The 12,042-nt window shown below is 46.3% G+C and overlaps 1 protein-coding gene across 1 annotated transcript in view; it reads left to right on the top strand.

Annotated features, from left to right (window-relative positions):
- Positions 1 to 2,084: 2,084 nt before the first annotated feature.
- LOC148514013 (cilia- and flagella-associated protein 47-like) overlaps positions 2,085 to 12,042 on the top strand; it is a gene marked incomplete at its 3' end in the record, with an annotated part of 651,210 nt that continues 641,252 nt past the window's right edge. Inside the window, exon 1 of the mRNA XM_088481183.1 lies at positions 2,085 to 2,246. Within this exon, the coding sequence (XP_088337309.1) occupies positions 2,085 to 2,246 (162 nt within the window). The remainder of the gene's footprint in view (positions 2,247 to 12,042) is intronic.

Below are 12,042 nucleotides of genomic sequence, written 5' to 3' on the forward strand. Positions count from 1 at the left end.
AGAAACATTTCATATTTAGCCTAAAAAAAAGGGTTAAAATCCATTTATGAGTTTTAATTAACAATTATCAAAAAACAAAAGGACGATTGGTTTCTTGGTCAAAAAATAAAATAGAAAAAAACCAAACATGCGTACAATATTGTTTGCCTACAAAATAAACACTTACAAATATGTAAAAAGCACTCAAAAAACCCAAACATTTGTTAGCTAATTGATTGTATGCCCCAGAAATTAGCAGATGAGTAGTTCACCTGCGTTCGGTTTTTAGCTACGAAAAAAGGTCTATTTGCGTAACATCTTAGAAGCTGTTTAGCAATTAAAACTTAATTGTTTTTGTTGCCTCACTTGATTAATCACAACACCATCGATGAGTCCAGGGAAGTACGAGGAGACCATCGTCATTGCAGTAGACTATACCAGACCACAAGCTGAGCGAGCAGTCTTAATGGAAATTGGATCACACAGTGACGTGTACAAAATAGCGTCCACATTGGACGTTCGCACAAGATAATACATGTACGCCCAAAAAACGCCTTGCGACGCTTGCGTTTTCTCATCTCCACCCCCGTTACCACCCATAACCGGAACATTCTGTCAATCAAATGACATAGGTCACTTCCTGTTCGCTGTGTATACAAGCGAACGAAAAATGACCACAATGATCCGGCCGCACATGAACAATGAGAACCGGACGCATGCGTAGTTTAAAACAATCAAATGCGTACGAGCTAACGGCTGATAGCGTCCGGCTCTGAATGAGGTCCAGGGACCCATGGCTCCCATTACACTAGTGTGATCTGTGTCTTATCTATAGTACACTTGTTTATCTTAAAATTCCAGTTCTTATGGTATTATAGATTGGTGCCGCTTTCTTTGGTTCAATGCGGCCGTGCCGTTATAATGATGACTGAGCTGTGATCTTATCATTGGACCCTGAAGGATATGTATATCAGGTTCCCCATCCGGATACGAGGACTATCCGCCCAGGTCTGTCCCAGGGTGGCAGTAGATCGGGATGAATAGAACAAGGCTCCCTCAGGTTGGGGGCTATCTCCGGCAGCAGCAGCACTTGTAGTGCCGTAGCACGAAACGCGTGCCGTCACGGAGCCCCGCCCCCTTCACCAACACGCCTTACTGCTGACTCCGCCCCATAAATGTCGGTTGCTCAGTAACCAAGAGGACGCTGGTAACGTCACCCTGGTAACGGCCAGCTACAAAACGAAGGGGAAAGCGTTATACTCACTCTCCCGTATACACAGCTGCCCGGTACGTAGCCGCCCTACTATATACACAGCTTCTCTTATTATTTCGTGGATATACCAATACACTAGTATCAGTGCTATAGCACTAGCATACATATACACATATAATGTACCCTGGCAGGCACCCATACACATATTACACACTGGCACACACAAAGCACAGGCCAGCGAGTATCCTTATTGCTGTAACATGCAGCCCGGCCCATACATTAACACCTATATATACAGACCATAGTTACAAATATCTATCTCAGTTTTTATAGCTTTGTCAGAAGTAATTACTGCACCTTACAATGTCCCTATTGCCAATAATGATCACGTGGCGTGATTCAGAGATGTACACAAAACTGATGACTTACGACATATATATAAAAAAATTTTAGGTCTGCGCAAGTGAGGATGCCGCACTGCACATGTGCAGATCCGACGCTGCGACATTCATCGCAGTGCCACAAACGCAGCAGCATGATTGTTGTGGCTGACATTTGGGGGCGTCACTAGGTAGCGTCCCAGAAAACAGGACTGTGTCAGCCCTGTTTTCTGGGCATGCTGACGCTAGTGATTGCGTCCGCAGAGCAGCTCAACTGGTTACAGCAGCATGAATTTCCCGGCCATCCTGAGTAACGTGAGGGCGAGAGGTCAGGTTATAGTGGGGATTCAATCGCAAGTGTTTGACAGCAAGTGAACGTTTTGTAGAAGGTCGCTCCGGCTGTGTGGTTAGCGTACTACTATGAATCAGGCCCTATGTCAATATTGTATTGATGTCTGTTTTGTTTTTGTTTGACTATTTAATTTGCAGCACCCATATAACATACAAAAGCCATGGAGGAGTTGTGTGATAATGCACTGGGAGTGAGGGTTTCCCCATGCCTTCTTCATTTCATGGATGTGTTTGTAGGGAAGACATACAAAGCCACTATCACTGTGCAAAACATTAGCCATATAGCCAAAGCAATCAAACTACATGGACCAAACGATCCCCAGGTAAAGTCTAATATCTTACAGAATTTTGTTATTCTATCCTGTTTGCTTTTTATTTATTTTTATACTGATTAACATAGTTACCATGATTAGCTTAATAGAGGAAAAATGGCTTATTTCTCTGAAAATTGAAAAAATATTGTTCTGTATGCATATGAAATATTCAAATGGGTGTACTTATAGTGGGTGCTGGAGGTGCCAGTGCTCTGGGGGCCAGAGATCATAGGGCCTTGTATCAAGGCATAGTGTTGTCTAGCAAGTTCCCAGAAGTGGAAAGCTATTGGGTCGGCCTGTTGTCTGGCTTGAATGGAGTGACATTCCATTTTCAGTGAGTAGCATGTGTAGTGGATGTTATAAAGCTAAGGGGGCACTGTAATGTGGTAGCGTTCCCGCTAGGCTGTTTTAGCGGGGCGCGGCGCCCTGCCCTCCTTCCGGAGGGCAAAAAGCACCCTGCCCTCCAGGAGGAGGGCAAAAAGCGCCCTGCCCTCACAGCCTGCGGGAGCCGTTCTCACCCGCGGGACGCAGTGTCCCGCGGGTGGAGAAACATGCAGTGACCCGGTCACCGCCGGAGAATAGACGCCGGGCGCATGCGCCCGGCATCTATTCTCCCTGTCTGCAGGGCTTGGGGGCTGCCCGGCATGTCCGTAAGTGCCGGGCACGCCCCCAAGAGTGACGAAAAGGGGACGCGTCTTATAGACACTCCCCCTTTTCCGATGACCACGCCCCCTTCTCGGTCACGGGCATGCCCTCTCTGGCTCCGGCGCCCTGCCTCCCGCCGGAGCTAGAGGGAACACTAATGTGGCATCATTTGAACTGGCCACTGTAATGTGAACTATCTGAACTGGGCACTAACTAATGTGAATAATCTGAACTGGGCACTGTAATGTTACATAATATGAACTGGAGGCACTTTAATGTTGCATAGTATGAACTGTGCGGCTTTGCAATTCCATCCTTGCTAATATGCAAATGCAACAGGAGGTTTATGTAAACCCCCTGCTGCATTTGTGATCCCAGCACTGCGGCCGAGGTCGTAGGCTGGGATCACCATTGCGACCATCGGTTGCAATAGTGGGACGGCGGCGCTGGGCCTCCGGCAAGCTGAGTAAGCCTCAGCTTACTCAGGCTGGCCAGCTTGCAATGCCAGAAAACTGCATCCGTGGATGCAGCCCCTGGCCTTAATATCCACACCCCCGAATCGCCCCTTAAATGCTTCTGCCTATCAATCAGACAGAGGCATAGCAGTGGTTGCGTGCAATCACACAGAACCTGCTCTGCACATTTGCAGAACGGGTCCTGCGCACGTGCAGATTCTTGATAATCGGGAATCTGCGTTCAGCATTGCACTTATGTGCAATGCTAAATCAGCCCCTGTGAGCACTACAGTGTGGCATAATATGAAATGGGGGCACTACAGTGTGGCATAAAATCGGGATGTAGTTATGAGACCGGCGGCCGTGATGCCGCCGGTCTCAATACCAACATGAATATCCCGACAAGGAACTTAAGATAAGTGTCAAAATAACGATGCCTATCTACATCCCGACGCCGGAATGCCCAAGGATGCCATCCTGAACGAGATAAGACTGGGGCGCCCTTAGCATTAGCCGCGGGGGGGGGGGGGGCAGGGTTAGGTTTAGGGAGTGCAGCAGGGTTAGGGTTAGGTTTTTTGGCGGGATGTTAGGCACCCCTAGGGGGGAGGGTTAGGGTTAGGCACCCCCGGCGGGAGGGTAGGATTAGGCACTAGGTGGGAAGGTTAGGGTTAGGCACCACTAAGGGAGGGTTAGGGGTGGGGTGGGAGGGGAATAGCTAGGGTACTTACCAGACCTGTCGGAATCTTCTCCTTTCAGGCTCCCGGTGTCAGATATGAACCGGCAGCTATTCAGCCGTCGGGACTTCATATCCATTCCATTTAATCAAGTGGCCACACTACAATGTGGTATATTATGAATGGGGCACTTCAGTGTGGCAAAATATGTTCTGGGGACACTATGGCATAATGTGAATTGGTGGCACTGTGAGGCATAATGTGTACTGGCAGAACTACAGTGGGCATATTGTGAATGATGGCACTACTATGGTTCATAAAATGAACAACTGCTGCAGGGAGGTGTCTTGAAGAACTTTTAGGATAGGTGCCCCTTCAAAAAGTTGCTATGGGGCCCACTTAATACTTGCTATGCCCCTGAATATACATACCACATTTGAATTATTTCAGTTGCAGAATTTCTGCATAGTGCTTGTTGCAGGAGTATGGAATACATTGATGATGCATGAATGTAGCCATATACCATAGCATATGCATTTTACATGTTTATAACAGTAAATTTAGACATGGCAACATTAAAACAGGTAACTGTGTCTTGAACAGGCTAAGAATTTAGGGCCCGATTCAGACCCGCTCGCTAGGCTGTGTTCGCACGTAGCCTGCCGATGTTTGCAAAGTGCGCATCGCAGTGCACGAACCAGTGATCGCAAAGCGTTCGCCCCTTGTGCATAGACTCCTCGCTAGTTTGAGTGACAGGATGAGGCATTTGTGGGTGGTGACAGGGATTGGTGGATAGAAACTGGGGAGTGGTGGTGCGAACGCAGGTGTGTCTGATCGTCTTAACGCCGTTTCAGAGGCGTGCATAATTAAGACGCAGCATCATAGTACACGTCACATGGTTGAATTACACACTGAAGCACTGGCAGTGCTTGCGGTAGAGTATGGTCAGCCACAAGTGCTTCGTACACTTCCGATGGTACTCGATGTTAACGATTGTTGCATACACTTCCTGGAGATGACGTGTATAAGTGGACGTCTTAAGACAGGCTGGTGGGCGTCTAAATACACACCACGATCGCACGCCAAGACATAGTCGATGTGCTAATGCCTTGCCGTGCAATCGCGGGATTTGCATACTTTGGCTGTGTGCGAACTCATCTAGCGAGCGGGTCTGAATCGGGCCCTTAGAGTCCAGAGCAAACTTGCTTCTCTAGTTTGCTGTACATAGTGCATTCCATATTATTAAGTAAATGTGGTGTATGAAGGAGATTGTTTTATGTATTTGATTGCAGGTTTGATAGTTGTATTTATTTATTTATTTTCTATAAACTTACATGACATGCAAAGAGGATCAAATACAAAAGTCTGTTTATAGTGTATTATGTGCTAAGTTGTAAACAAGTTAACAATTTTTTTTAACATTAGAGAAGGATGTAGTGCAAAGTAAGTGGCACATGTTATGTTATACTGTATTGTTCTAAATAACTTATTTGTTAAAAGGGATTAATGAGTTACACAGAATAGATGTGATATGTTTAATTCTATATACAGCATGTACCAAAGTGACTAATAGTCAGCACAAGTGCAGGAGGGTACATCACTCCATTATGTTGCGGTTTGACAAGTATCAGAACTTGTCATGTGATATATACATTTATTCAGATGTTTGTTTATCACAGGAAATAGGAGGGACTGATGAAATAATCAGACAAGATATCAGATTTGGGCAAAAGTACCCATCTGAGTACATTCATGCCAGCATAAATATGAGGCAGCTGGAGTGAAGATATACTGTATGTTAGTGGGAATACGGTCAAAATGTTGACAGGTTCTGAATGTCGATAGAATGTTGACTTGAATGTTCATAATGTTGATGTTTAACATGTTGACACGAGATGTCAACAGTACATTTTTGTTTAATTTTTAGGGTTAGGGCTAGGTTTAGGGTTAGGCTAAAATATATAATAAAACTGTATGTTAGCATTCTGGTGCCAAAATGTTAATTGTCAACTTTATTGAAATGTCGACATGTAAACCATGTCAGCATTTGTTAATGTCAACATATTGCTTGTCCACCTAATGTCCATGTCGACATTCTGATTGTTGACATTCTTAATGTCGGCTTTTCATGCCACTCCCATACACACAAGCAGGGGGGAGGGGGTTCTGAGTACCCAGAAACCACTCCTGAAGGACCAAATGTTTTTTTCTAGAGATGGAGACAGCCTTAGATTTTAGAACATGGCTGCAGAAATTGAACCACAAGATCATTAGTAAGACTGGACAATGATGTTAGGGGATAAGGCCTGCATTCCAATTCATACCAAAGGTATTCGATTGGGTTAAGAACAGGATTCTGTGCTGGTCAGTCAATTTCAGATTTCCTGTTAGATTGCCAGATGGTAAAGCATAATTTATCACTCCACTGGTACAGAGACCAATGGCATTATGCTTTACACAACGGAGCAGGGTTGTTTGCCGTCCTTTGCTGACCACAATCCCTGAACCCATTACGTCATGACACCATGCCAAGGAGGCGTGGCCGCTGGCACTGTTAAGTAGAGCACCGCCTCAAGTGCGCTTAGGATGCTTAGGGCGGCTCTACAGGCTATGGGGTGTGTGCTGGGAGCACGCCAAATGCAGGTGCAGTGGAGCACGACAGTGCTGCACCCAGGGCCCTGCCCTCTGGATGACAGCACCTCTCACACACTCCTACACACTGCCTCTGTTATTGCACCTGGGCGACACTATGTTGCAGTGCAGGGAGGCGGGAAGTGGGTATATTTAAAATATGCAGACAGATTAATAGTTGGGAAGGGGTGTGTCCTAGCTCAATTCTTAATAGCAGTGCATAAATAAAGCTGTCCAGAATTTAAATGTTAAGAAACAGCCTGTATTTTCCCTGCATGCAAAAATGTTAAGTAATACCCCTTTTCCACTGACATCAAAATCCTGACATCAAAAAGTGAACGTGCATCAACCTGGGATTTTTGTCAGTGGAAAAGCCTCCACCCGGTCCAGTCACCCGGGAAGCCAACCCTGCTAGCGAGCAGGGTTATTCCTGGGAAAGAACCTGGTAAGGCTCAGTTAAACAGGTGACCCAGGGAGAGCACGGCGAAAGCCACAATGCGATGCAAGGAGATGATGTCATTAAGTAGCCGTGGCAGGTGTTTTTTTCCCGACATTGAAGAAGGGGTCCCACAAATTTGGAGTACATGAAAATGGGTACTAGCATATTTTTAAGTCCCTAAACTAATTTTAAAAATTTTTTGCAAAAATGCACCTGCCGCTATTTTTAAACACTGTTCCCCTTTTTTTGTTTTTTCACCCCAAAATTTTAAATGATTTTTTTGCATATTTCGTTTTAAGAGGGCAGGATGTGTATGAGGCCTCCAGCTGGCATCACAGTGTCCAAAGATGCAGCATCAGATAAACATTGTGACCAAGCTTACTCAGACTGGCCATCTCCTGCTGCTTGTGAGGCCAGGAAATCTGCATCCTCTGACGCAAACCCTGTCTTCAGCACTCCCGGAAAACAGGGGTGACACCCCCATATCTGGGAACGCAGGCCGGGAACTCCCCCCTCCCTGCTCCAAACCTCTGCAGCATGCCAATCATGCTGCGGCTTGGGGGCACTGAGTGCTAACACTCAGGGCTTGTTCTGTGTGTGCAGACCCACAGGTTTATGTACGTATCTGAATCAGACCATGAGTTCACAACCACAGCGACATTCCTGCAACACTCCCATGATGCATCCATTAAACAGACCCACTTCATGCGTACGCATAGCCACCTTCATATCACCACCCAGTCTCCGTCTAGGAAAGCCCAATACATTTTCAAGACGTTTCTGAGACCGTGCATCTCAATTGCAGGTGCAGCTCTGTGCACACGGGCTCTGAAAGCATGGAAAGTGTGACTATTGCTTGGTACACAGTACATAATGTGTACCCAGCACGACATCCCCGGCGACGGGACCCTGAATGCGGCAAGTGCATGCACACTTGCTGATGCTGGGTCTGACGTGGGGAAGGTACGTGTCAAGCTGCATTTTGCAGCATGACATAGTTGGCGACATCCCCCGTCGGACCTGCTGTAGGACCAACGGGCTATGTCGCTAGCGACTTGCGGGAACGCGCATACTATGGGCACACTCTAGATGATGTACTGCAGGATCAAATTAAATATTGTCTAATCTGTACCGAGCTTTAGATACATGCGCAGAAGAAAACAAACGGTCAACTGCGTCTGACATCGACATTGCATCTGACTCCGAATCAGGCCCATAGTCCTAATACACATTCACATGACTAGCTATGCATATACATATAGTGATGTCCACAGCCTACTTTGCACCTGACATATGTGCATATGTGGCCTCTTGTGAATGTAAACAGGATACATTAATCAATGAGCACATTCAGAGAAAAGGTTATAGCTGAATCATACATGCCTACTCAAAGCTTTCATGCTGCTCCAAATGTAGAACAATTTAAAATATTTGGTTTACATTTTTGTTTAACGAATTCATATTAAACACTAGTTGTATACATAGCTCATGATTTAGATTTGCAAATATGTCCCTACTGCATGTACAGAAATAAGTGTGGGTCTATGGGGGTCATTCAGACCCGCTCGCGAGCGCAGGACGCTCGCAAGCGGGTCGATGTTCCCCCACTGCGCATGCGCACGATGTTGGGAGCTCCGTCGTGCGCATGCGCGAGACACGGCGAGCGACGGGCTCTCCATCGCTCCGGGTCTCGCACCAAAGGGGGCGTGCTGTCGATGTTGATTGACAGCACGCCCCCATTGGTGGGCGTGCCTGCCAGACGGAGGCGTTCCCATGGGAACGCCTACCGTCTGAAGCCGGCCCCACTGACATCACTAGTGATGTCAGTGGGAGTGATTTTGGCTCTGATAGAGCCAAAATCACTCCAGGGCTTGCGGCAGGGAGACCCTACCGCAGGGTCTCCGTCGCAAGCCCGATGGTCGCGATGGTCAAGACCATCGTGACCATCATCATGGACGCTCGCATATGCTGTGGTTGGTCACCCACAGCTATGCGAGCGGCCAGGAGGACGCCCCATTTTCATGGAGGAGGGCCCTGATTCAGAGCGAGCGCTCTGGTTAGAGCGTTCGGCTCTGAATCAGGCCCTATGTCCGTATTCAGCTACACCACACCCATCAATCCCCTTGTGAAAGTAGCCGTCATCACTGTCAAAACATATTTGCACCATTCCTATACCTGGTGCAAGAGAGCCATCCAAAATCTGACAACTCAGCATAGTCTGCAATTCCACCTGCATGCCCTTGACACACCAATTAGCCAATGTGTGAGCTCCCAGTTACATCCATTCAGCTGCAAGTGATAATGAGGCTGAAATGCATTTGACTGTGAATAGCCCGTAGTTGCTCATAATTGCATATGCTTGGCTCAGGCGCATGCCCAGTTTCGAAATTTGAAAGATCTGTCTGCAAAACGGACTTTTGTGCAACTCTGATTCATGACCATAATTGTTATATAGGGTCAAAGTAAAGCCGCGTATCCACTTGCAGATTAATAGAGCGATTGAATGATTACGACATCGCGCGCTCCCGCTGGTCATTTCCCACATCAATCATCGCTTGAACATGCCATTCAATCTGCCAATAACGACATATTGGGCATGTTCGGTGATGAGGGAGGGTGCCTGCACTGAACGACATAACGTTCAGTGTGGGCACCTACAGGATGAGGAATGACTGAACGATTACGATGTCGTAATCGTTCAAACGTTCCACAGTCGGCAAGTGGATACGTTACTTAACCTTGTACACATATTGTAAAAGAAATGGCCTGGAAGTTACAAAAAGTAGGACAATAAAGGTAAGAACCATGCTACTGGGGCTAAATGGGGACTCCTCAGCACTCAGGACAGGGATCGGGAACCTCAGGACCGGGGGCCGTATAAGGCCCCTGGAATCATTTGATCTAGTCCTCAGAACTTTTTTCTGCTAGCCTCATCTGGCTAGTAGGGTGCCTAAAATGGCTCCCTGCAGCCAGAATTTATGCAGCAGTGCCACCTGGAGTACCCTTAGAATGCTTCAGATGGTTACACCGCTGCCCTTACAGCTCCTAAGGAAGCTCCTGGCATTGCTGTAATCACTGGTGATTGTAGCCTAGCCCCCATGTGAATTTACACGGAGGGGGCGTGGCCTGCACCAGGCCTGCGAATAATGTTATATATATCAAAATGGCCCTCGGCAGAAAAAAGGTTCCCCACCTTTGCCTTAGGAGATGCTGTATACAGTAAATAATGAGGAATATTACTCATCATATTACAGACATACACCGCTCTACATGACACAGATGATATTCTCAGTAACACTTAAAAATTCTCTGGAGAAATGTCTTTGAATTGGAACGGAAGCATCTGAAAATGTATATTTGGGTTTTATGAGAACTTGTTGCAACTATACACTCAATGGCCTCTTTATTAGGTATACCTGTCACAAGCTTATTAATGCAAACCAGCATAACAGCATGCAGATATGGTCAAGAGTTTCTGTTGTTACTGAGACCAAATGCCAGAATGGGGAAGAAATTTGATCTAAGTGGCTTTGAACATGGAATAATTACAGGGTAGCTTAAGAGTCTTAGAAACTATTGAACTCCTGGGATTTACATGCACATTATTTCCTATAGTATACAGAAAATGGTGCGCCTAACAAAATAATTTTCTGAGGGTATCAGTTCAGTGAGCAAAAATGCCTTATAATGAAAGAAGTCAGAGGAGAATGGGCAGAAGTGGTGTCACTAGATGTGTGCAGAAGGGGGGGATGCGGGCCACACCATGCAACACCATCTGAGGGGGTGACACCAAAATATTAGAGCTGCCCTTGGATGGTTTCACCAGGCAGCAGTGATAGCAGTGATGGATTACACGCGCATGTGTGCATCATCCACACTGTGCCCGGAGAGGCTGGGGGCTGCCCAGCAGATGTCCCTAGAACGTCTTTCAACAGGGGGAGTGATTTCATGGGCTTAAGGTCATGCCCCCTTTTGCAAGTGCGCTCCTTCAAGAAGTCAAGACATGGGAATGACATGGTTAGTAGGCACACTGGGTGACCTCAACCGTAGTGACACCACTGATAGGCAGACTAGTCCAAGCTGACAGAAAGGAGACAGTAATTCCAAAAACCTTGTATTACATCAATGATATGCAGAAGAGCATCTCTGACTATACAGCACATTAAAACTTGAAGTGAATGAACTAAAGCAGCAAATCTCACTGGGTTTCACTTCTGTCAGGTAAGAACAGTAAATGTAAGGCATCAGTGGGCTCAGGCTCACCAAAAGTAGACAGCTGAAGGTCGGAAAAATATCTCTTAGTCTGTTACATCTAGATTTCTGTAGTGACATGCAGATGGTTGGGTCAAGAATATGGCGTAAACAACATTAAGTCATGTATCCATCCTGCTTTGTGTCAAAGGTCCAGGCAGCTGGTGTGATGGTGTGAGGATGTTTTCTTGGCACACATTATGCCCTTAATACAAATTGAGTATTTTTTATTTGCCAACCTGAGAGTTGTTGCTGACCATCTTTATGGCCATCGTCTACCCATCTTCTATTGGCTACTTCCAGCAGGATAACCCTACATGACACAAAGCACATGTTGAGCCTGATTTTGAGCCACACACAGTGTTGATGTCACACACAGTTGACCAATGTTTTAAGTCTGCACACGCATCCCAATTGCACAGAGCATGAGTCCTGATTGCTTGCGCTCAGAGACGCAGAACAGAATCGGACACACGGTCTGTGCAATTCAGTGAGCATTTTGATGGTGCATCCAATGGTGCACTGCTGGAGCGTTTAAAGATGCACTGATACAGAACTGCAGCTCTGCAAGTGGGCATCTCAGTATTAATGAAATTTACGGATTAGTATAAGATGGAGCCATGGCAAAAAATGCAGCCACTGCCACGTCTGTGTGTTATCAGAATCAGTCCCGTTTTCTCAAGCTGGTTCTATGAATATGACAAGTAATT

This window comes from Taudactylus pleione, unplaced genomic scaffold (assembly GCF_031769625.1).
Source record: "Taudactylus pleione unplaced genomic scaffold, aTauple2 ptg000265l, whole genome shotgun sequence".
NCBI lineage: Eukaryota > Metazoa > Chordata > Amphibia > Anura > Myobatrachidae > Taudactylus > Taudactylus pleione.